The sequence below is a fragment of the Emericellopsis atlantica genome (assembly GCF_019669845.1).
Source record: "Emericellopsis atlantica unplaced genomic scaffold F5Z01scaffold_22, whole genome shotgun sequence".
In the NCBI taxonomy this organism is placed as follows: Eukaryota; Fungi; Ascomycota; class Sordariomycetes; order Hypocreales; family Bionectriaceae; genus Emericellopsis; species Emericellopsis atlantica.
The window spans coordinates 180,421-204,047 of record NW_025764724.1 but is presented as its reverse complement, the minus strand read 5'-3'; the positions used below and the strand labels follow the sequence as shown (position 1 = coordinate 204,047).

Here is a 23,627-nt window from a genome sequence, read left to right as displayed (position 1 = left end):
CGTCAACAGTTGGAGCGGTATGATCGTATGAATCGAGTCTTGATCTCCATCACGGCCATCACGAGCAGTAGAGTCCATGTCATTGACGCTCAAGGACAGCAGCGGAAGCTGTATCGCGATTGGGCCCTGTCCAGAGTCCCCGACCCTCGCCTTGAGCCAGGTTCGATGGCGAGACTGTAGACATGACCTCGGCAGTGGCCTCTGATTTGACGACAAAGTAACGAAATGACGGTGTCGGGGTCCCTGGACTCCCGGTCTCCGCATCGCTCTCCCCGCATGGCTGCACCGTTGTCCGGAAACACACGTGGTGTGGGTTCCTTGTCATGCTGACTTATAGTCCACGACCCCATGTCACCCAGGCCCAAGAGTGTGTGTCTTTCGCTCTAGATGACGCCACAGCTCTTCGTCTATCGACTAAGACCACCAATTCCCCTCGTCTGCTCAGTGTTCTCCGTGGAGTGTGTGGGGTTTCCTTTCGGGCCTTTCGCTCGAGTATGGCTTCAAACTGCAGAGACGGCCGGCCTTGGTGTGGAAGACATTGGTATGTGTGCCACGATCCGAGATCGAGACGACTACAAATAAGGCCATGAAGAGGCATCATCCAGTCCCTTTCGTCTCATCCTGCTCACTTTCCTCTTCATTGACAAACATGACCAAGTCTCTGGCCTTGCTTCTGTCCGGCCTCCTCCTGGCACCTGCGGTTGAGGCCCAGGCCTACGGTGCAGGAGAGAGAAGTGAAGGCGACTTCAGCTGGGTGCAGCCTCTGAACACTACCATCCTTGGACCATATGGCCATTCGCCTGCTGTGTACCCTTCTCGTATGTCCTTTGTCTCGATCTTCCGCCCCAACACACGTCCCGATAGCTAACCCCTTCAGCCAATGCCACCGGCACGGGAGGCTGGGAAGAAGCCGTAGCCAAGGCTCGCAACTTTGTCTCCCAGCTCACGCTGGAGGAGAAGGCCGACATGGTCACTGGCACGCCAGGTCCTTGTGTCGGTAACATTGTTGCCGTCCCCCGGCTCGGCTTCAAGGGCCTCTGTCTACACGATGGTCCCCTTGCCATACGCGTTGCCGACTACGCCAGCGTCTTCCAGGCTGGTGTCTCCGCGGCCGCCACATGGGACCGCGACATCCTCTACCAGCGCGGTCTCGCCATGGGCGAGGAGTTCAGAGCAAAGGGCGCGCACGTTGCGCTGTCCCCTGTTGCTGGCCCGCTCGGTCGCTCGGCCTACTCCGGCCGCAACTGGGAGGGCTTCAGCCCCGACCCGTACCTGACGGGTGTCGCCATGGAGAGGACGATTGAGGGTATCCAGGATGCAGGTGTCCAGGCCACGCCCAAGCACTTTATCGGCAACGAGCAGGAGACCATGCGCAACCCGACGTGGTCTCGCAACGGCACCGTCACGGATGTCATCCAGGAGGCGCTGTCCTCGAACATGGACGACCGCACCATGCACGAGCTCTACCTCTGGCCCTTTGCCAACGCCATCCACGCCAAGGCCGCCAGCATCATGTGCTCCTACCAGCGTCTCAACGGGTCGTACGCCTGCGAGAACTCCAAGGCCCTCAACGGCCTGCTCAAGACGGAGCTGGGCTTCCAGGGCTACGTCATGTCCGACTGGGGCGCGACTCACTCCGGCGTGGCCTCCATTGAGGGCGGCTTGGACATGGACATGCCCGGCGGCATTGGCCCGTACGGCGTCAACTGGAAGGCCGGGTCCTTCTTTGGCGGCAACATCACCATGGCCGTGAACAATGGCACCGTCTCGGTTGACCGTATCGACGACATGATCATCCGCCAGATGACCCCCTACTACTGGCTTGGGCAGGACGCCGAAGACTTCCCCACCGTCGACCCCTCCTCTGCCGACCTGAACACATTCAGCCCCCGGTCCACGTGGCTCCGCGACTTCAACCTGACCGGTCCCAGCAGCCGGGACGTCCGGGGCAACCACGGCGGTCTCATCCGTCGTCACGGCGCGGAAGCCACCGTGCTCCTGAAGAACGAGAACAGCGCCCTCCCCCTCAAGGCCCCCAAGTCCATCGCCGTGTTTGGCAACGACGCCGGGGACCTCACCGAGGGCTTCTACAACCAGGCCGACTATGAGTACGGCACTCTCATCGCCGGCGGCGGCTCGGGCACGGGACGCGCGACATACGTCGTCTCGCCTCTGACTGCCATCAACGCCCGAGCCCAGCAGGACGGCAGCCTCGTCCAGCAGTGGCTCAACAACACCCTCATCGCCTCGAGCGACATTCGCGACCTGTGGATCCCCGCCGTGCCGGACGTCTGCCTCGTCTTCCTCAAGACATGGGCCGAGGAGGCGGCCGACCGCAAGCACCTGAGCGTGGACTGGAACGGCGACGACGTCGTCGAGTCGGTGGCCGCGCACTGCAACAACACCGTCGTCGTGACGCACTCGTCTGGCATCAACACCCTGCCCTGGGCTGACCACCCCAACGTCACGGCCATTGTGGCCGCCCACTACCCGGGCCAGGAGTCGGGCCACTCGCTCGTCGATGTTCTCTATGGCGACGTCAACCCCTCCGGCAAGCTGCCGTACACCATTGCCCTCGAAGGCTCCGACTACAACGCGCCGCCCACCACGGCCATCAACACCACGGGCGTGTACGACTGGCAGTCGTGGTTCGACGAGAAGCTCGAGATTGACTACCGCTACTTTGACGCGCACAACATCTCCGTCCGCTACCCGTTCGGCCACGGTCTGTCGTACACCTCGTTCGAGCTGGGTCCCATTACGGCCGAGTGCGTCGTCGGCGGTAGTGCCTCCGTCACGTCGCTCCCTGAGCAGCTGCCCGTCCAGCCTGGCGGCAACCCAGCGCTCTGGCAGACGCTCTACACCCTGTCGACGCCCCTGACGAACACGGGCGACGTCCCCGGTGCGGCTGTCGCTCAGCTGTACGTGACGTTCCCCAACTCGACGCCCGAGGGCACCCCGCCTCGCCAGCTGCGTGGGTTCGAGAAGCTCCTCCTCGCCCCTGGTGAGACGGGCACGGTGTCGTTTGATCTGATGAGGCGCGATCTCAGCTACTGGGACGTGAACTACCAGGAGTGGGTGATCCCCGAGGGTGAGTTCACAATCAGCGTCGGATTCAGCAGTCGTGATCTGAAGCAGGTCGCTGTCATGACGCCCGTGACGTCAAGCGAGATGTAGATAGTTTTTGTCTTCAGGGGTATCAATCGAAGAGTGTTACAAACCTTTCAGTAGAAAAGCGTTTCAGAAGGGAGGAAGATGTACTCGTGTTCAATCATTGGAACACTCCCGAAACACCCTCGCTGCCCAGCATGTGACGACGAGATCCAGCTCCTTGGCCTCGAGGTGTCGCCTCATCTCCAGTCGCGGACAGTCGCCTGGCGTGCGCACCTCGACGGCGACCACGTTCCCCTCCGTGTCCTTCCACTCAATGTCGTTGCCCCGATCCTTGCCGAGGAGCCTCGCCTTCTTGCTGCGCCCAACCTCGTAGCGTCCCTTGACGACACACGACATCCACCGCGAGCCCAGGGCGCCCGTGCTGCTCGTCATTTCCACCGTCCGGTACGACCAGGCCGGGCCCGCCTTGCCGATCACTTGCACGTCGCTGCGGAGGACGGAGTAGAAGTCATACAGATGGCGCTCTTTACCCCGTATCCGTCCCTGGCCAGCGGTGGAGCTGAGACGGTAAATGTCCTTGAAGATGGAGTACTCGGCCCGCAGACCGTTAACCGGTGGTCGGTTGAGGTGGTACAGGGGACGCGTGGGCTGCTCGGGGGTGTGGATGAGGGTGCCGTGGAGGATGAGCGTCAGCAGCTGCTCGCTGGCCGCTGGAGCAGGTGTCTCTGGGTTGGCCGTGTCGTATGAGGGTGGCTCTGGCTGGGACGAGGACGAGGAGGGTACTGCCACCGGTGGTGGAGGCGGCTGCGCAACAGCGTCCAGGTAGGAGGGCGGGGCGTCTGAGGGCGGTTCGGCGGAGTGCGAGGCAAGATCTTGCTTGGAAGCCATTTCCACGTGGAGGAGGCACCGTCGGTACTGAGTTTGAGCGATGGGCTTGAGTAATGACAGAAATGTGTCGGCTAGAAGAGGTCTATGGTTCATCAAGGATGATGTGAGCTGAGCCTGAGACGTCGATGGTGGGGCAGCGATGATGATGCTCGAGGCGCGGTGCATTTGAGCTACCCTATACCCCGACAACAGCCTCAGTTCTAGGCCATGTTGGCTTCAAGTTTGAAGGCGTTGACCTGGCCAGTATATAGAATAACATTTTCATAATTGAATTTGCGCAGCCCTGTCACCGCAATCGACACTGCGAGCATAAGCAAATACGTCGTGGCTGTGATAGATCCACGTCTTTTATTAACTTGTTATTATCTTCAATCCAAGACGATACAGTGCCAAACGCAGGCGATGCTTTTGATGAGAGCCACCTTGAGGAAATGCATCACGCGAGCAGCATCACTAATTACTATTGAAACCAAGCTTGCCGTCTCGTCCGAACAACTCTTGTTCAAATGGCGTAGGAAGCTGAGTGGTGGTGGTGTCCGCCAAACAAGCTCCATGGATTAGAAACAAGCATAAGACCAAGCTTCGCGGCTGCGACATGCCGAGCTCGCCCCGGACGGACGAGACATCCATGCAAGGACGCATGTTCACATTGTTCAGTGTTCAATGGCATGTGAGCCGCGCAAAGTGTGCACAGCACGATGGTTGAGCGGCGTCGCAAATATCCCTCGCTCGCGTCCGCCTCCCTATTGCCATCGCAGACAAGATCTGATGAATGACCGTCACTTGATGGCAGCAGATTGACAAGATGATGTAGACTCTCTGCAGCCTTGGCAACTCGGCACGCCGGCACAGGCAGATCCACTGATATGCACGGCTTCACAGTCCACGGCTTCTGGGTGCTTCAATCATCAATTCACTTCACACGCAAAGAGACGTGCATACCGGTTCAACAACAAACACAGCATTGAACCCCCCTCGTCGACAAGCCCCCAGAATTCATGGCGTGGACTGGCAGCAGCTGAGCCCCACAATCTCCTAAATCAAGAAGAAGCACTGCTCTCGGAAGATCACCGCGCACCCACTCGCTATGCTGTCTCGATGCAGGATGGGTTGGTGAGGGCGCTCCCACAGTGGACAGACGAACCAACCCCGGATCGGCACTTGTTGGTGCGGAGTAATCGAGCTCCTGGAGCCTTTCAAGCCGGCCATCCTGGTTGGCTATCTGGGCAATGATCCTCATGCACTGCGCTGCATTACCACTCGGGACATCCATTCGGCACATTTGTGTCTGTGCTTGGAGCGAGTGCTCCTCATTCGACCTGTGAATCGTAGACTGTAAGGGTCATCACGGGTAGAGTGTCTTCTAAGAGATCAAGATCTACGAAAGAAGTCGAGCTCGTTGATGGTGGTGTGCCGACGGCAGGCCACTCAACAGGACACTCCGCGATAAGCACGATGGTTTGGAGGCGTCTAGCACAGCAGGAGACGGCACAGTTTCGACTCGACTCGCCGAATGTCATCATTGCGCCTATGAGCCGCACGGACGGGGGGATTTCGCATCCTATCCTCCGCGAGTGCCGATATCGCGCTGCTTGCCGATCCTACCTACACCCACCCACCTGCACGCTTCAGAGTAAAGAGAGATGCCATATGCGCAGGCAATCAAGCACAGAGACTTGATGCGAATGCTAATCACAGTTCCGTGGTCTGGATTCTGAAATACGAGAGCAGTGTCTCTAGCTTGTGTCACCGTCGCGGTGCTAAGTAAGACCAGGGCGACTCTATTCTCAAGGTGTCTGTCTGTCTGCCTGCCTCGTGCATGCCGTCCCGCAACTGCCATGCAGCGCGAGCTGCTGTGCTTGAGCCATCCATCCATCCATCTTCCCATGGAGAAGTGGAGGGCAGCTAAGATCAGCTGGGCAGGTAGTCGGGAGGAAAGGATCGGCGTTTGTCTATTGTGAGTCTTGCAACAGAACACCATAAGATCGCTTGACTTCCCTCCCTCCTCCACCTCCCTCTTGTCTGTTGCTGTCACATTGTGCTTTAATTCTCCCTATTACCGCCCTTCCCCGCGCGGTGTCTGACTGGACTTATCTTCCCAATCATTCTCACGACATGGCGACCTCGACCAGCGAAGCCACGGCGCCTGCTGCGGCTCCCAGCACCAACGTCCCAGCCGACCCTCTCGCCAAGGGCGTCTTTGCCACGGCCAAGCAGTCCCTCAAGGACCTGCTCATCTGGAAGCAGCGCGTCGTCGTGAGCAACAGGTATGGCGAGACGACGTGTGAGTGGCAGGAGCCCGACAAGTTCAAGAACCCAATCAGCCTCATGGCCCAACTCACCCCCAAGGCGTGGCTCTTCTTCATCTGTGGCCTCGCCGCCTGGACCGCCGATGCGTTCGACTTCCACGCGCTGTCAATCCAGACGAAGAAGCTGGCCGACTACTACGACACGAGCAAGACAGACGTCACCACAGCCATCACCCTGACACTCCTCCTTCGTTCGGTGGGCGCCGCAGCCTTTGGTCTGGCTGGTGACAAATGGGGCCGCAAGTGGCCCATGGTCGTCAACATGATCATCCTGGGCCTCTTGCAGATTGCCACCATCTACAGCGCCACGTTCCAGCAGTTCCTTGCCGTGCGCTCCCTCTTTGGCCTCTTCATGGGTGGTGTGTACGGAAATGCGATTGCCATGGCCTTGGAAGAGTGCCCGTACGTAAAAGCTTGGCGTTGAATAAGAATCGGCATACTAACTTCTGGTAGACCCAATGCGCGTGGCCTCATGTCAGGCATTCTGCAGCAAGGCTATTCCATGGGGTACGTTTTTGCGGCATGCGCCAACCTGGGCGTCGGCGGCGGGACGGACAGCTGGAAGACCGTCTTCTGGATCGCGGCCGGCATCTCGATCGGCGTCGGCCTCATCCGGATCGCTTTCCCCGAGTCCAAGCAGTTTGTCGAGGCCAAAAAGGCGGGCGAGAACAAGGCCAGCGTCGGCGCCTTTTGGCGCGAGTTCAGGGTCATGCTCAAGAACGAGTGGAAGATGTGCATCTACACCATCATCCTCATGACGTGGTTCAACTACTACTCGCACACCTCGCAGGACTCGTACACGACGTTTATGCTCGTGCAGAAGGAGCTCAACAACGCCGGGGCCTCGCGCGCCTCCATCCTCATGAAGGTCGGCGCCTGCGTCGGCGGCACCATCATCGGCTACATGAGCCAGTTCTGCGGGCGTCGTCGCTCAATCATCTTCGCGGCCATCATGTCCGGTTTCATGATCCCCGCCTGGATCCTCCCGACCAAGGAGGGCTCGCTCAGCGCCACGGGCTTCTTCATGCAGTTCTTTGTGCAGGGTGCCTGGGGCGTCATCCCCATCCACCTCAACGAGCTGTCGCCTGTGGCCTTCCGCTCCTCGTTCCCGGGCGTCACGTACCAGATTGGCAACATGATCTCGTCCCCGTCTGCCCAGATTGTGAACGCCATCGCAGAGAACACGCTGATCAGCGGGCCCGGCGGTGATCGCGTCGAGGCCTATGGCCCAACAATGGCCATTGCCACCGCCATCATCGCAACGGGGATCGCTGTGACGACTGCGCTGGGCCCTGAGCGCCGGGGTCGCAGCTTCGAGGGTGAGATTGCCGGTCAAACGGCCGAGACTGAGCGCGAGACGAAGGATATCGAGGCTGTTTCGCCAGGTGTCGAGGAAAAGGTGCCTGTTGATGAGCAGTCGAGGCGGTCTTCAGATCGTCCTTCCTAGGCATCTACCGCGGTCTGCAACATAATATATGTAGAACTGATGTAATTAGTCGCGAGTTCTCGAGATCAAGTTAATTTCTGTCGAATTACACGCGTAAATGAACAAGATCAGGTTAACTTCTCGAAGATGCTGTGAACGAGGAGTGAGAGTCCCAAGTGATCGCCGCATCAGCTGCCCAAGATGGACTAGCGCCATTCCCCCAGCCCGCTGCCTGCAGCGTGGGGCGCTTGCCGAGTTTCCTCCCACCTTTCGTCACGGCGCTCACGTCGCTCGCCGTGGTCCAACGTACATACAGCACGTCCTCACATCTGCCTACATCGCAACCATGGCCTCCAGCGCCGACAACTCCCTGACCGAGCAGACGACCCCCGACCTGCGCCATGAAGTCCGGAAGCCTAAGAAGAAGAAAGTTCTCCTCATGGGCAAGAGCGGCTCGGGCAAGAGCTCCATGCGCTCCATCATCTTCAGCAACTACATAGCCCGCGACACGCGGCGATTGTGCGTCCCCTCCGTCCATCCTTCTTGAAGGCAGGCCAGTACTAACAAGAGACACAGAGGCGCCACCATTGACATCGATCTCTCCCACGTCAAGTTTCTCGGCAACCTCACCCTCAACCTCTGGGACTGCGGCGGCCAGGAGGCCTTTATGGAGAACTACCTCTCCCAGCAGCGCGTCCACGTCTTCTCCAACGTCGGCGTCCTCATCTACGTCTTCGACGTCGAGTCCCGCGACGTCGAGCGCGACCTGGCCACCTACGTCGCCATCCTCTCCGCCCTGCTGCAGTTCTCCCCGCAGGCGCGCATCTACATCCTCATCCACAAGATGGACCTGGTCGTGCCCTCGTCGCGCGAGGCCGTCTACAACGACCGCGTCAACGCCGTTCGCAGCAAGACCATGGAGTACGCCGCCCACGCCATGGGTGGGCCCGCCGCCGAGGCCCTCGACCTCATCCCCTTTGCCACCTCCATCTGGGACCAGAGCCTGTACAAGGCCTGGGCCTCCATCATCCACGACCTCGTCCCCAACCTGTCCATCATTGAGCGCAACCTGGCCAATCTCGGTCTCGCCATCGAGGCCGAGGAGCTGCTGCTGTTCGAGCGCACCTCCTTCCTCGCCGTGTCTTCGTGGACCTCGCCCGAGGGCCAGCGGAACCCCACCGAGGACCGCCTCGAGCGCATGTCCAACATTATGAAGCACTTCAAGCAGAGCATCTCGCGCTTCACGGGGACGCCCCGGAACGCCGAGCAGTTTATCCGCATGGAGCACAAGGCCGGCATGCGCTTCAGCCTCTTCATTCTCAAGTTCACTACAAACACCTACCTCATGGTCGTCCTGCCGCCCGGCGAGGCGAGGTTCAACGCCGCCATGCTCAACTGCCAGATTGCGATCCAGCACTTTAGGTTCCTCGACGGACCGGTCGCGCAGCCGCCTGCTGTCAGTGCCGCCGCCTGAGGGAGCTTCTGGTTTTGGTACATAGCATGTGCATTGTGCTGGCGTTTGGGACGGTCTGGCTATACCACTATCTTGTTTGTTTCGCAGCGTGGCATGTTATGATATGATAAAAGGTCAGGTAGCGCGCGTCCGGTCAATTGTGTTTTATTTCATCATGCGTGTGGGGAGCGTCTACTTGCCCTCTGTCTGGCCAGGGTGCCTCACCCCATAAGCTATCACAATACTGTATCACCTCGATCCCCTCTAAGCTCATGTCTTCCACTTCACAACCGCGGTCCCGCCCTTTTTGAACTCGGCCATGTCGCCCAGCGCGAGCTCGTTGTCTGTGTGCTCTTTGTTGGGGAATGTTGTTGCAATGACGTATTGCCTCGACCGCAAGTCAGGGTTGGCAGCGTTGATAAAGCTGTATACATCGCCCACTGTGCTGGTCGTGTTGAATCTAGCCGGGAGACGGGTACCGTCTGGTAGCTGGATGCGGAGCATGATGGTCGGCTGCGACTCGTCGATTACGGGAGCGCTGCCTGACGCCCCCGAGGAGGCGGCCGTTGTTGCCACAGAAGCGGCGGCGTCAATCGAGGCTGAGCCCTCGCCAGCGCCCGGAACAGGGCTACCAAGTCGTCGTCCCTCGCCGCTAAAGGGCTTGTATTGCTTCGGCTGGGGCTCGTACGGTCCGCGGTGTTGCATGAGCCTGACGTCGACTGGAGTGTTGTACGGCACATTCATCAGATGCAGGGGCGCCCGACCCTGGCGGATCAGGTTGAGGTCGGCCATGTGTGCTGGGTCGTCGTACCGCATCAGTTCGCCGTCGTCGATGCTGAAGCCATCCTCCCAGATGTGCAGCACCCTCCGCTGGGGCTCGACACCGGCTGGTCTTGAACCGGCTGGGTCCGGAATGCTCATGCTCTCCTGGCCTTCTCTACCCAGGGTTTGGCCAGCACCAGTGAACCGGGAAGTGCTTGGGCCAGGCTCGGGGGTCTCTGCTTCAGGGCGTCGTGTGTTCCTGATTGGAGGGGTCAGCATGGCACTATGGTGGCGCAGACCAGAGTGTGGTCAGGTCATACTCACGACTTGGCCTTGGCAAAGATATCCTCCAGGAGCTTCTTTGTGCCGCCGTCCTGCTTAGGGTCCTGCACAGCAAGACCTGACTTCTCACCTCCAGCAAACAGGTTGCCCCGACCGTCATCGTCATTGTCGTTCATACCGTCGTCGCTATCGTCGTCATGGTCGTCGTGAGCTTGCGAGGCCCCCATAGAGCCTAGTGTGGCAATACCCTTCTTCTTAGGCTGAGATGCTCTACTCGCTGCAGGGCGACGGCTGCTGGAGGCGGACTGCGGCGCTGGCCTGCCGTCGAGCGTTCGTGGCCCCGTGTAGGACTCGTCGGCCGGTGCAGCACCCGCGCCCGGCTGTGCAGTCGTTTCCGCTCGCTGCTCATCATCGTCCTGAAAGTAACTGCTCGTAGCAGCCGAGAGATTCCATCCGTTTGCTTGAAGGTATTGAGTCGCCTGTCTTGGTCAGCTACAGCTTGGTGCTGGCGTGGTGTTGATGTCTCCAACTGACCAGTTCCTCGGGCGCGCCCGTCAGGCCGCTGAACTCGTTGACCAGTGCGGACTGATCGACCTCGTCAGCCATTGTGTGAAGAGGATAAATCGTCAAGAGAACAAAGTCAGGCTAATGTCGGCACAGCAGTATGTGGATAGATGAGAAGGTGAATGCTATTGTCAGCTGCAGGTGTAGGTTCTAGAAATGTTAGCTCCGGCCGCTGCAGGCAGCTTGACCAACGTCACTCCAATCGTGGTGGGGGGACTGCCAGTGGAGGCGGCCCTGGATCGCACCCCACCTGCCCCAAGCTCAAAGCGTCAGAGATTACTCATCACCCTCAACGGCCGAGCGACCGGCATGCAACTTGGCAAGCCGGGGAGCGTCACCCGGGAGATCAGCGGTGCATCACTGACGAAGCGACACGCGCCCTTACGCGACGACCTGGCGATGCTCTCTATCCGGCGTCAAAGCTAACGACAACGCATTCATTCCGAATAGTTCCGCCGCGTTCACCATGGCTTACGAAGACTCCGCCAATCCGCTCGCCGAGTCTGGCGTGACGATGCACTCCGACAGCGAACACTACAGCGAGGAGCCCTCAGCATCACCCTCGTCTTCAGGGTCGCCGGTGATTGTATATAAGCCGCCTACTATGTGGTCACTGTTTCGCGGTGCTGCCATTAACCTTGTGCTGCCGTTCATCAATGGCATGATGCTGGGTTTTGGAGAGCTCTTTGCGCACGAGGCTGCCTTCCGGTTAGGCTGGGGCGGCACAAAGGTAAGGAAGAGCTATCACCGTGAAGCAGAAGTGGAAAACTGACGATGATTACCAGGTCTTCCCCACGAATCGTCGGAGGACACACCCAATCGGCCCTGGCATTGAGATTGGCGAGCCACGCGAGAAACCCAGCCCGACATTGGAAGACTTTGCAAGTCTAGAGTGAAGCGCGGCTGAGGTGATACGGGAGTTCTCTGGTCTGGAACAGAACAGGCCTCCCGGTATTCTATCGACGTATTCTAGGCCTCCGGCTCGTGGGTTATTACACGGTCTGCAATGGATTCTGAGAAGAGGCGTCTAGGCTTGCATGGTCTTGCATCACCGGGCGATGGCACTGAACTGCCAGCACAGCACACATAGAACAGTAAATATGGCAAGGTCTGCAATGTATTATCATGCCGTTCTCTCATGACCCAAAGATGCAACAAGCACTCGTGGTACGTAGGAGTATCGAGTGATGGCGCCCCGGTTCGGCGTTGAGAAAAGTGGATCCACGAATTTCCATCGCGTCCAACGTCCGACTTTGAAAAATCCCCGTCCTCAAGCGCAACCCTTTGAAATCGTATCTATCTCCTTTCCACAGGATCGCCACAATGCTTCCAAGTCGAGGCATGTTGCGCTCGTCCGGGGCCCAGCGACAGTTTCTCGTCAAAGCCGTACGTGACGGCCATGCCCGCCTGCTCAATGACTGACTGACTGACTGACTGACTGACGCTTCACAGGCCAGCCATGGTCGCGGCTTTGGTACGTTGCGACCCGCCGTCCACGGTTCGAGGTCCAGTCCTCTCGCGACACTGAGGTCAAAGACGGTCGCTCCGTTTGCCCTGGACTCAGCAGCCTCCGCTCGTCACCTCTCTCTCTGGGGCTACGGCACCAAAAAGTCGGAAGCCGCGCCGTCCACGAACCCGATCGAGTCCTCCGCCGCCGAGTCCGGGAAGACGCTCGCTTCCGAGGCGAATGCGCAGTCTGTGCCGGTTGATGCCACCCCTGCGTCGTCGACGACCTCGCCACCCGCCGACCTGTCTGCCATCAGCGACATTGTGAACGAGTCTACCACCAGCAGCACCGGCTACGAGATCCTCTCGCGCTCCCAGGACTACATTGGCTACCTGCACGATCTGGGCCTGAACTATGGCTGGGGCTTCACCTCCAGCATGCAATGGGTCATTGAGCACATCCACGTCTGGAGCGGTCTGCCCTGGGGCCTGTCCATCATGGGCGCGGCCGTCGCCTTGCGCGTGGTCATGTTCTACCCCATGATCAAGAGCACTGCCTTTGCTGCGCGCACAAGACGGATGCAGGAGGACCCCAGGCACGAGAAGATCAAGGAGCTGATGAAACCCGGCGTCATGTCGGACCCCGTAAAAACCCAACAGATCAGGGCCGTCCAGGGCGTCCTGAGGCAGGAGTACAATGCTCCGGCCAGCGGCATGCTGTGGGGATTCCTCCCCATCCCATTCTCGTTCGGCTTGTTCCGAGCTGTGTCGGGCATGACCAACCTGCCCGTGCCCGGGTGGGAGTCTGCTGGCTACCTCTGGTTCCAAGACTTGACAGCCACTGACCCCTACTTTATCTTGCCGATTATCACCGCCGGCCTGATGTCTATGACAATGCGCGTACGTTATTCTCCCCTGAAAAAAAAAAAAAAAAAACCAACAACAAGGATCACTGACAGATCTAGGTGAACCGCAAAAACACGGCGGTGTCACAGCGCGCCACCATGGACAAGATTGGCTGGGTACTTTTCCCCGTCATCGTCTTTGCGACCTGCTGGTTGTCCGCGGCCGTTAACCTCATGGGCGTTGCCTTTGGCGGTGCCACCCTTGCCGCGAGCGCCCTCCTCAACATGAACACGGTCCGGCGGCTGTTCCGTATCCCGCTCGCCTACGAAGACACCCCCACGAAGCCGGTGGCAAAGTACACGGCCCCTCGTGACCCCAATGCTCCTGTCGCTGTCGAGAAGACGGGCACTCAGTCGATCCGCGCCGGCTTCGACAACCTGGTGAAGTCTGTCAAGGAGCAGGGCAGCAGCATTATGCCGACAGGGCAGAAGAAGGACCAGGAGGAGAAGGCCCGGAAGCAGAGGATCGAGAAGGCGGAGGAGATGGCTGCGGCGCAAAGGGAGCGGGATTTCATCAACAAATACAAGAAATGAACGATGCCCGGCAGTTATATGTACATATCGATCGATAGAGAGAGGGAGCTGGCACGAGTAGTGTATAGTAGGTCAGGATCGGCGTTCGTACATTAATGATCGTGATCTCATTCCGGAGTGCAGAGGCCATCTACTTCAGGGTATAGACGTGCTGGTCCTAAATTCGTAACTCATGCCTGGCAGAGAGCAATTGTTTCATCACGTCTTGAGGATGCTCCCATCAATGGTTCTATAACTTGAGGTATGCGGATCGTGAAATGAAGTTCCTCCTGCGGTCGTAGGTGTTTCTAAAATACTGTGCCATCGCTATCAATGAGGATTGGTGGTTCCTTGGTGTTTGGTCTGTTGATCTCGGCAATCTCACGCCCGCCCTGTGCTCAATGTCAGTATACGCTGTGAGACAATGGCACTTGCTCACTCACCTTCCAGCTGCCCGCCTCCAACAACTGCGGCAACGTCATCTCGTTGCCAGCCAACTCCCTCTTCAGCGACTTGTTCACCTCTACGCAGAGCTCATCCAACAAGCCAATGGTCACGCCTCGCCACTCCACAATCACGTCGTCGCTTGGCTCGAACATGGGCGCTACCTCGACGCCCTTGACACCTGTCCGACGGCAGTAATCCGAGTAGTTCTGCAGGCCCCTCTCCGCATCGTCATGCTTCAGCGTCAGAACACCCATGTCCACGAACAAGCCTCCGTTGCGGTATTCGGGCAGGCCCGTGAGCAGCTCCGTCCCAGCAAAGTGCATCCTCAGCATGGACTGCATGGGCTGCATGAGCGAGTATGTGAGCCATTGGGTGAGCTTGTGGAAGGGTAGGATAGACTCCCACTCGTCGGCGCTTCCCGAGAAGGATGCCGCTCGGAAGGACGATCCTGGCTGAGGCATAGACTGGCACGGCCAGGCGTCGCCCAGGGATGTGCCGTTGATCGAGGTTATCGATTGTGGCCAGATAGGGGCAAGACCGTTCATGAGGACATTCCATAATACTGGGAGAGGAACAATGAGGAGCGAGGAAGCCTGCGTCGAGGGGTGTGAGAGGAGGTGGTCTGTCTGGTTAGGATCTGGAGGAACTCGCACAGCGCATGGGACTACTCACCAACCATGTTTCCGGGCCGGCCATCTTCCCCAAAGTACTCCTTCTTCTCCTCCAGGGCATCAGCCAGACGGATCAGAAGCTCTGTCCTGCCCTCCAAGCCCGCCATGACATTGCCTGGGCGTGACTGCAGGCCGGCGGCCATCTTTTCCACGGTCAATGCGCGTAGACCCTGTCTATCGACTTGCGCACGGTTGTTGGGGTTCCCAGAGAAGAGGCCCTGCCTGTGTCAGCAATCCCAGGGTATTCATCATACCAGGGGGGCCCGCGACTACTGACCTGTTTGAACATCTCCAAGCTCGCAACCGCGATACCCTCGGATCGCCTGTACACCCTGCCGTTCTCTGCGCTCTTGTAGGACCACTGCGTGCCTGCGCCAGCGTCGAGGAGGACGCTCACGAGGAACAGGTCGATGAGACGTCGGCATCGCTCCGTATTGTCGATCTCGTCGGGCCAGGTGGAGAGCAGCTGGGCGATGCGGTCGCGACCGCCCACGCAGAAGTGCTGGTATCGACTGTGGGGTGGGATGCTCGTGAATGGCGCATCGTAGTCTCGCTGGGAAAACATTGTGGTCAGCCAACGCCCTGTTGTTCATCGGTCTGCCCCTCCCACAGCTCGAAGCGCGGGGCATCAGAACACACACACCTTGATCAGCCCCGTCACAAAGGACACGACGTCGCTCATCTTGCTAAAGTCCACATCAAAGTGCCTCAATTGATTCCTCTGCGCCTTCTCGTACACGATCCTGCTGCGATCCCTCACGGCCCCCAGACTCCTCAGGTAGCCGGCGGGGTCGAGCTGAGGATCGGGGGGTCGGGGGAGGTCGATCTTGGGCAGTTTGACGGGACCCTTTGGCGACATTGGCTGGCCGCCCACGCTGCTCGCCGAGATGCGATTGCCAATGCCCATGCCGGTGCCGGTGCCTGCGCGGGAGCCACTGGAGTTGACGCTGGCGGTCGAGTAGGAGCTCTGGAGGGGCGGGTCGGCCTTGGGGGCCTTGTCTTTCCGGGTGAACAGGCCCATTGTGTGTCTGCGAAGCTCTCGGATCAGAGCTCGTGGGAAATGCTGAGGATACGAAGCTAGGGGAGGGAGATGTCGAGGAGGAAGCAGTCCCCAGCGAGTGGGCGGTGGGTGCAGTAAAGGAATGAATGGTAAGGTACCTAATAATGGTATGGTACGACAAGGCGATAGCTGGTGGTGGATGCAACCGCGGCGACAGGCGGCGCCTCCAGTCACTCACCTCCAGCCGCCTGATCTCCTCCTACACTGACCGGTCCTGTGGGGCGCTCCAGGCTGAACTAACGTGAAGTGAGTCGCTAATTATTTACTAGTGTGTACCTAATTACTCAATTAGTCAGGTACAATCTCGGTTGATGCATCGCGGTTCCTGAGGCCGCTGCCTGTAGCCCGTGGTGCGAGTTGATGAGGTGCTAAGATGTGCCGTGCCGACTTTAGGTATTGATTGCTTTGATCCACGGATCTGCAACATTTCATGTTAGTTTCTCTCGCATCACATGTATCGGCCATCGCTCCAACCGCTTCTGTCTAATAAAACTCCAAATCAGACGCGGTCGTTGTTCCTCCTCACTCTTCCTCCTTTCATTTCCGCGTAGCTTGTCATCGTGCCCCTAGGCCAGCCAGTTTCGGTCCTGAGAGGGGCCCTAGGACAAATGAACACCGCGCTTCCGAGTCATGGCTCGCAACACGACCCTGGGCTAGGGCCCCTGACTCTGGGCGCATTTCATTCCAAACGGTCTGTGGTGCGTGGAAGACCGACAGAAGGAAAGGAAGCAGCGTGAGTCGCGACTCGCGAATGAAAATTGAAAAGCCCGCAATAGACAGGGGACGGCCGGGGGTCGTCCGCGCCCCTTGTTCCGGGCGGATGGATCATGGATGGGATGCATGCTCGTGCCGTCCGCTCTGAACTTCTGTTGCTGGTGAATCGATCCGTCCCCGACAAATACATGTTTCCCTGGCGTGGTGTGGACAACCAGCGTCGGACCTTTGCCCTCGAGTAGCAGGACGCTCCCTCTGTCCACATACGGTCAACACGTCGGGCGTCTTTCTTCTCTGGGCAGCGCTTATCAACAAGACTGACTCTTACCATTGAATCTGATCAGCATCGTCGAAATGACTCTAGTCAGGCCTTCAGGAACCAGGACTGCCTTTGCGCTTTCAGCCGAGTAGGACCTGCAAATCTACTGCAGGGCGGCAGGTATTTGCCCAGCGTTGAAATTACAGTCCGCAGACCTGGTCTAGGAGCGCACCGCATGTCTGCCATTGTGCCGGAATTGAGGTTAGTCGCCAAGAGACTTATCTCCCAAGCTTCACCGAGTCGTGGAGGATAAATGGCTTGAAATTGAATGCAGTCTCAAAGCGACAACCCACACACTCGCAAGTAGCTCGGCGAATTATAGAAGGAGGGGCTCGACATGATTAATCACTGGCAGAGGCTCAGGGGGTTGGACCCTGCGAGGAACGATTCAAAATCTGCAGTCAGCCATCGACGAGCATGTGCATCATTCCGTCCGTGCCTTGCATGAGTCGGGACTCGGCCGACTCGTCATCTCTGGTCAGTTTGTAGCTCCCCCTCGATGGTCCACATTTCCAAACATGTATCGATGATCAAGCACACGATGATGGCGCATGCAAACAAGACCTCATAATTGTTGGTTCCTATAAAACAATGTCACTACCCTCCTGCCTTTGTGCACTCGCTACTCACTGTTGGCCCAGCATCGATACAGACCACTTCCCCCACAGCCAGCACAGCCAGCACATCATGGCGCAAGCGAACCAACGGTCGGGCAGGATCACGAACGAGCCTTGCTAATAAAACCAAGGAGATATTTGATCACCAGATCAAGTTGCGAATACCTCGTACTTTGTGTAGAACGGTGACATGGCGAGGTCGACCAACTAGCAGGCACTTGAGAACTTGAGCTTGATTCCAGTCTAGGTACCGCACGACTCGCCATCCTCGAACCTGACATGTGGGTAAGGACAGGCTACAGGCCTCACTTTCAAGTCAGTGCGATATAATCCTCCCTAGGTTTGACACTCATCTGCTTTCGGGCCTTCCGCCTCAACCTGCCAGGATGCAATACCAGCATGACAAACACGACGGCCAGCATCACCACAGCATCCAGGACGTAGAGCCAGACTTCGTTGCTGAGCAGCTCACCATCACTACCCTGCTGATACTCAACGATGCGTGTAATGTTGCGAACGACAAACAACAGGCTGGCCACATATAGCCCATACAGGTACTTCTGCCACGCGAGGTTCCTGCTCGACGCCAAGGACAGCGAGGCCGAGTGCATGGATGTGTGAAATTTCACAGCGCACGCGACAAACAGTGCAAAGGCGCAAACCTGCAGGATCAGCCCCGCGAGAATGGTTGTACGGCCATTGCTAGCTTCGTCTGGGTCCTCGCTCCCGGAAAGAATTGCCCCTGCCGCTTGCGTCACAAAGCAGCCGATATCGACGACAATGAACACCTTTGTGGCCCACCGACGGCCGACAATGAGATGCTCAGCTTCGAGAACGCGGCTGATGCGGCGAGGTGACATGTAGATGGTGGCGGCGAGCAAGGGCGCCGCGGATAGCACAAGGAGATGCTGGATCACGAATGGCAGTATCTTCCTCACGTCGTTGTGAGAACGGGAACGAAAGTAGTAGCCTGCTGCTTCCACTTCAGCGGGGAGAAAGGGGGAAAAGTCAGCCATGGTCCACTGTTCCGACATGGATGCACTCGGGCGAGGATATGTACTCACTGCCGCAGCCAACGATCATTGGTAGTGGGAACCATGATCGATATGGGATCATGGCTGCGAGGTGGAGGACAGCAGCGATGCCGAAAATAGCCAGGAAGGCGTACGCAGGTGGCTGGGCTGGATTGTAAGGGTAAAGGTCAAACGGCGCATAGCCTTTCGGAGTGGTATCGTTGGAAGACATGGGGGAAGACACGCTCGTGAAGTCGAAGGTCGAACTTGAAGGTCGAACTTGAAGGTCGAAGTTGAAGGTCGAAGTTGAAGGTCGAATAGCAAGGCAAGGCCGCAACAATGATAAAACTGAGAAGCCGAATCCTGATCAGGCGGAATCCCCTGTTTATCATTGAGGGAAATCGTGCTTTTATAATTCCAAAATCGCACGGAATATGATACACCAGGCCTTTGGAGATCCGCTGCGGAACCCTCCGTGCAGGGTCCCGTACATGACGACAACTCAAGAGAGACACCGAGATCAGATGCCGAACCTGTCAAGACTTATTCTTCAATGGGTCTCCATTCACTCCTCGAATCGTTGGACGTCTGTGTTGAGACTTGAGATGCTGGCTTGAGGCTGTATAAGAATATGTGGATCCAGTGAGGGTTCAACTGCCAATAGGATCGTTTACGCGTTCAATGCGAAAAGTCTCCAGGCGCCTCACCCTCTCCCCCTTCAACACAATCGTTTACGCATTCAATGCGAAAAACGTATACGTACTCAAGCCGGTTTCATCTTCTTGGGCGCGTGTAGCGTTGCGCGAACTCAGTGACGAGGCCTTGATGCTCTTTGATTCTATTTTAATCTTCTTATGCTGTTAATCGCCGACGACTCGCGTTCGCTTCCATTGCCGTTCATTTGATACACACTTACGTACGAGGGTATCGTCTTTCGCGCTCCAGTCCAGTCAGCTAGATGACAACTTCGTCAATACCTGAGCGTGAGAGACTCAGACAACGTCAGGAAATGCGCAAGCCGCACACAAAGTCTCGCCTTGGTTGCCGCACGTGCAAACGGCGCAAAATCAAAGTTGGTCAGCCACGCCTACGATCACTTACACACTGGAACTGACAACCTCCTCTCTTCTCTCAAGTGTGACGAGACGACCCCAGTGTGCAATAACTGCACCAGGTTTGGCGTTCCGTGCGGCTACGATTTATCACGTCCACTACCGCTGCGCACATCTCCATCAGTGACGCGCGAGTCCCCTCGCCGAGGTCGACCCCGATCCAACTGGACACTATGGGCTGAGCAGATCAGCGCCAGCAGCGCAGCTCGGGCCGTCAACCCTCTGTTGTCCGACTCGTGTTTCTGTGACATTCCGCGACTGAACGTCGACGACCTCAGGCTCTTCCACAATTACGTGAAGAGCACCGCGCGGGCCGTTGCTGATAGCTCTCACGATCAGCTCTGGAGTGAAGGCGTGCCGCAGCTAGGTTTCGAGTATCCCTGCGTCCTGCACCTGATGCTGTCGCTCTCAGCTTGGCAACTCTCCAGAGAGAAGCCTGGGCAGGCGGCGAGATACGAAACACTAGCCGAGCGTCACTCGACCACGGCTTTGAAGGCTGCTACCTCTCTCATGAGGGAACTGACGAGAGAGAACTGCCCGGCTGTGTATATATCAGCCGCACTGATTTGCTTCAACTCCTTCGCGCAAGGCCCGTCCGAAGGGAACTTGCTTTTAGTGGCGGACGACGGCCAGGTGCCATGGCTTGCACTCATCCGAGGCGTCAGACTCGTCGTTTCGACCATGGGTTTGTCGGCTGTCTTCTCCGGCGCACTGGCGGACTATTATCCGCGAGCATCATCACCAGGTCCACAACAAGGGCAACAGGACAAACGTGAGTCACAGACACCCTCGCCTTTGGTGGCGACAGAGGATTGGCGATCATCGCTTCAGAAGGTTAGAGATTTAGTAGCTGTTCTTCCTAACCAGCAGTGTCGAGAGGTATATGCGCGCGAGGTAGAGACGTTGACAGGCTGCCTCGAAGCGACATTCGGGGCTGGGCAAGATGCTCGGGCGGGCACTGCTGGCGAGATGCAAGTCGTCATGGCGTGGGTGTACTCTGTCCAAGATGAGTTTGTGGAGAGGCTCGGCCAGAGACACCCAGCCGCTCTGGTTATCCTGGGACACTTTTGCGTCCTGCTGCGCACCTTAGAGAAATACTGGTTCATGCAGGGATGGGCAGAGCATCTTATGACGGAAATCCTACGAGCGACTAAAGTTGGATGCCAAGAATGGCTGGCATGGCCCATTCGATACCTCTGGGGAGTCGCCCCATGAATAGTCGTGCGGATTGAGTAATTGTAGGTGTATAAATCGCACATCCCTCTGGTTGACGCTTCGATAGTGCATGGCCGGCCTCGAAGTCTTGTGACAAGAGAGAGGAGTGCATATATTCATGCTGAATGCGCAGTGTTATGCGAGGATCCCTGGCCGAATCGTCGTCCCTGCCGGTTGCGAGGGGTACGATAGAGGGAGAAGATAAAGTCGAGATGATAGTCGAGTCAAGCAAGCAAGTGAAAAGAACGGCGCAGTGTCGGTACGAGAATAACGAAGGCCCGCAGGCAGGCTTTTTCGCTACGACAGGTTTCGCGGTCAGTACATGTATGGGGAGCGTTGTGGTGCTTCAGCCCCCATCTTGCCACGGAAATGTACATCCTGAGGGGCTGCTAGATGGGACACTGCCAATACTTTAACCGTCTCTGAGATTGACGGCCAAAAAAAAAAGCCTGAAAGTCATGCGATAATTCTCATCGATCGCATACGCCAAATTCACCGTCGCTGCAAGTACACCCATTGTCGCACAGTCCAGTGCAGCGTTTCGTCAACATGTCCAAGCCCCAACCGGAGCTCCAAGGTCCGCCCCTGAAGCCGGGGCGATACATCAAGATCTCTCTCTTCCTGAAGCGCAAACCCGATGTCACAGAAGAGTACTTCCACGCATATTGGCTTCACAACCACACAAACCTGTTTCTGGAGGTCAAGGCCTTCAAGGAGCTGGTGAGGAAGTATAATCAGGTGAGCCTTGGGATGGCAGTGCGTGGCAGCTAGCCAAGGAGACACTGACGGGGCAAGAGTCGCACTACATCAAGGAGCTGGCCGACATGAACCAGGAGATCTTCGTGAACGCCCCGCGTGTCGAGTTTGATGGTGTTGCTGAGTTCTGGATGGACAGCATGGACGACTGGCGGAAGCTGTGGAATGACGAGGAGTTCACTCGGGTGCTCAAAGGTGACAATTCTCGCATGAGTGAACGTTTTGCCGGCTCTGGCTGACAGATGGACAGGTGACAGTGATTACTTCACCATACTGCCTCTGCATGCGACTGCTGGGTACGACTACCTGTTTAAGGACGACACAAACGAGGTGTAGTCAATCTGGAGTCGAAGAGTGGAAGAAGTGGCGGCATGATTGAGCGACCGAGTTTGAGATTGCGAGACTCTGCCGTTCAGCCATTCGGTCTCAAAGGATCTGGATATGATGTCGCCTCCAGGTCATCATATAACATTCGAACTTGACAGTATGCTAGGAAGATGTAGGTTAAGCATATTGTGCGACCAATGGGTTGGTGATCTCCAAGTTCCGGAATTGTAGGCGGCGTGCCTGGCGAATGCCGAGGAAATGCCGGCGCATCGTGGCAACAGCCATCTTCAGCTTCATCCCCACCAACTCTCTTGTCATCGAACATTGCAGCCACTGTCAACTCCTCCTCCCCCATCCTGCGCGAATGCAAGTCGACCGCGGGCGCCCGCCCACATCCATACCATGCGCGAGTTCATGGACTATGTCCACGCCGCCTTCTACCAGGCCACGGGTTGGAACCGCGACAACTCGTACGCAGCGCTGAACCAGACGCCCGATGGTGCGTAGTCACCGGACTTCACCTCTCTTCTCCCAACCGAGTCTGACAGACGGCAGCCTTACTAGACTTTCAGACCCCGCGCGGCCTGCGCCTCTCCCTCTCGTCCCTGGCTAGTCCGAATTTCGCAACCTCCTATCAGGTTGGCTCCGTTGGCATTGTCGATGGCTCCATATCCTACCTCTACTCTACGGAGCCCCTCAATGTGCTCCTCATGCCGACCTCCGAACATGTGTCGCTGCCACAACTATTACGTTCCTACCGGCCACTCGCGCCACTGCCGATGCGAGAAGGGCCTCCGGGGACACAGACACCCTTCGACAAACCCGACTCATCCCTACTCTATGGACGACTTTACCTGCCGCAGTCCCTGCTCGAAGCGCTGGTTGTGAAAAGGATATCGCCCGCGCTGCAACTACAGATGAGCGCCGTATCTGGTTCGCACCTCAGAAACGGCGGCACAGCTGTTGGGTTGGCACAGTATGACGTGGGGAGATATGCCTTGGAAGGACTGTACTCTTCGGACGGGGGACTCTTGGGGTTGCGCGGCATCTGGAACTCTGGTGGCGACACAACCGACCCAGCGACTGCTGTCAAGGAGAGCGACAGGGGCAAGCCCGAGCGAGAGCGCATCTACGGACGTTTCAGCACAGGGGGGGAGATCTACTACGGCACGCTGAACAAGTCGGGAGGCGTCAGCCTCGGGACGAGATTCGCAACATTGCCAGAGCACAAGGGCACGCCATTGTCGGCGACGCTGACGCTCAACCCCCTGATGGGAAACATTGCCGCCAGCTACGCGATCGTCGCCGGGAAGCACTGCAGTCTAGCCACGCGGATGGAGTTTAACGTTTTCAGCTACGAGAGCGCATGGGCCGTCGGGATGGAGCTTTGGAGGAAACCCCTGATGCGTCCGGTAGAGGAGACCAAATGGATCGGGGGCCGCAGTTTCGAGGCAAAGCTGGCCTGGCGCCTCGACGAGCCAAGGGACGCTCTTCCGACGGAGGAGAGTCGGAGTGGCAACGAAGAGGAGTACGCGGGCGTCTTGAAGACGAGGCTCGATCAGAACCTGCGAATAGGTGTTCTCTGGGAGGGAAGGGTCAAATCGCTCCTCTTTAGTCTGGGCAGCGGCATCGACCTGCGGAAACTGGACAAGCCATTTCGCACCCTTGGCCTGGAGATACAGTTCTCATCATGACACGTGTGTAACGGTACCAG

At 57.7% G+C, this 23,627-nt stretch overlaps 12 protein-coding genes across 12 annotated transcripts; 8 read left to right on the top strand and 4 right to left on the bottom strand.

The window, feature by feature from the left end:
* Positions 1-649: 649 nt before the first annotated feature.
* On the top strand, positions 650-3,177 carry F5Z01DRAFT_638516 (beta-glucosidase; the record flags this gene model as incomplete). Its single annotated transcript, XM_046262375.1, has 2 exons — positions 650-818; positions 878-3,177. 2 exons carry the CDS (start codon positions 650-652, stop codon positions 3,175-3,177), a joined length of 2,469 nt encoding a protein of 822 aa, XP_046116164.1.
* A 90-nt stretch (positions 3,178-3,267) lies between these two features.
* Positions 3,268-4,002, bottom strand: F5Z01DRAFT_676123 (uncharacterized protein; the record flags this gene model as incomplete). The annotated part of the gene is made up of 1 exon (XM_046265217.1): positions 3,268-4,002. One exon carries the CDS (start codon positions 4,000-4,002, stop codon positions 3,268-3,270), a length of 735 nt encoding a protein of 244 aa, XP_046116163.1.
* Positions 4,003-6,117: 2,115 nt separating this feature from the next.
* On the top strand, positions 6,118-8,083 carry F5Z01DRAFT_690974 (carboxylic acid transport protein; the record flags this gene model as incomplete). The annotated part of the gene is made up of 2 exons (XM_046266140.1): positions 6,118-6,713; positions 6,765-8,083. 2 exons carry the CDS (start codon positions 6,118-6,120, stop codon positions 7,756-7,758), a joined length of 1,590 nt encoding a protein of 529 aa, XP_046116162.1. The 3' UTR covers positions 7,759-8,083.
* F5Z01DRAFT_638513 (Gtr1/RagA G protein conserved region-domain-containing protein) lies at positions 8,084-9,211 on the top strand (the record flags this gene model as incomplete). The annotated part of the gene is made up of 2 exons (XM_046262374.1): positions 8,084-8,256; positions 8,314-9,211. The coding sequence occupies 2 exons, from the start codon at positions 8,084-8,086 to the stop codon at positions 9,209-9,211; spliced, it is 1,071 nt and encodes a 356-aa protein (XP_046116161.1).
* A 249-nt stretch (positions 9,212-9,460) lies between these two features.
* On the bottom strand, positions 9,461-10,977 carry F5Z01DRAFT_752106 (UBX domain-containing protein; the record flags this gene model as incomplete). Its single annotated transcript, XM_046267068.1, has 3 exons — positions 10,769-10,977; positions 10,277-10,713; positions 9,461-10,235 (listed from the first exon to the last, which is right to left on the bottom strand). The coding sequence occupies exons 1-3, from the start codon at positions 10,838-10,840 to the stop codon at positions 9,461-9,463; spliced, it is 1,284 nt and encodes a 427-aa protein (XP_046116160.1). The 5' UTR covers positions 10,841-10,977.
* F5Z01DRAFT_727076 (putative mitochondrial outer membrane protein) lies at positions 10,978-11,940 on the top strand. The gene is made up of 2 exons (XM_046266664.1): positions 10,978-11,528; positions 11,584-11,940. The coding sequence occupies exons 1-2, from the start codon at positions 11,265-11,267 to the stop codon at positions 11,692-11,694; spliced, it is 375 nt and encodes a 124-aa protein (XP_046116159.1). The 5' UTR covers positions 10,978-11,264; the 3' UTR covers positions 11,695-11,940.
* On the top strand, positions 11,877-13,875 carry F5Z01DRAFT_237862 (60Kd inner membrane protein-domain-containing protein). Its single transcript, XM_046258376.1, has 3 exons — positions 11,877-12,184; positions 12,251-13,144; positions 13,210-13,875. Exons 1-3 carry the CDS (start codon positions 12,122-12,124, stop codon positions 13,681-13,683), a joined length of 1,431 nt encoding a protein of 476 aa, XP_046116158.1. The 5' UTR covers positions 11,877-12,121; the 3' UTR covers positions 13,684-13,875.
* A 95-nt stretch (positions 13,876-13,970) lies between these two features.
* On the bottom strand, positions 13,971-15,801 carry F5Z01DRAFT_682730 (uncharacterized protein; the record flags this gene model as incomplete). Its single annotated transcript, XM_046265787.1, has 5 exons — positions 13,971-14,054; positions 14,106-14,731; positions 14,782-14,998; positions 15,058-15,333; positions 15,424-15,801. 5 exons carry the CDS (start codon positions 15,799-15,801, stop codon positions 13,971-13,973), a joined length of 1,581 nt encoding a protein of 526 aa, XP_046116157.1.
* A 2,000-nt stretch (positions 15,802-17,801) lies between these two features.
* On the bottom strand, positions 17,802-18,735 carry F5Z01DRAFT_638509 (RTA1 like protein-domain-containing protein; the record flags this gene model as incomplete). The annotated part of the gene is made up of 2 exons (XM_046262373.1): positions 17,802-18,472; positions 18,555-18,735. The coding sequence occupies 2 exons, from the start codon at positions 18,733-18,735 to the stop codon at positions 17,802-17,804; spliced, it is 852 nt and encodes a 283-aa protein (XP_046116156.1).
* A 480-nt stretch (positions 18,736-19,215) lies between these two features.
* F5Z01DRAFT_661192 (uncharacterized protein) lies at positions 19,216-21,239 on the top strand. The gene is made up of 2 exons (XM_046263873.1): positions 19,216-19,575; positions 19,640-21,239. The coding sequence occupies exons 1-2, from the start codon at positions 19,462-19,464 to the stop codon at positions 20,828-20,830; spliced, it is 1,305 nt and encodes a 434-aa protein (XP_046116155.1). The 5' UTR covers positions 19,216-19,461; the 3' UTR covers positions 20,831-21,239.
* On the top strand, positions 21,077-22,140 carry F5Z01DRAFT_237494 (uncharacterized protein). Its single transcript, XM_046258374.1, has 3 exons — positions 21,077-21,568; positions 21,628-21,781; positions 21,837-22,140. Exons 1-3 carry the CDS (start codon positions 21,380-21,382, stop codon positions 21,920-21,922), a joined length of 429 nt encoding a protein of 142 aa, XP_046116154.1. The 5' UTR covers positions 21,077-21,379; the 3' UTR covers positions 21,923-22,140.
* Positions 22,141-22,315: 175 nt separating this feature from the next.
* Positions 22,316-23,607, top strand: F5Z01DRAFT_626100 (uncharacterized protein; the record flags this gene model as incomplete). Its single annotated transcript, XM_046261460.1, has 2 exons — positions 22,316-22,412; positions 22,469-23,607. The coding sequence occupies 2 exons, from the start codon at positions 22,316-22,318 to the stop codon at positions 23,605-23,607; spliced, it is 1,236 nt and encodes a 411-aa protein (XP_046116153.1).
* Between the last annotated feature and the right edge of the window lie 20 nt (positions 23,608-23,627).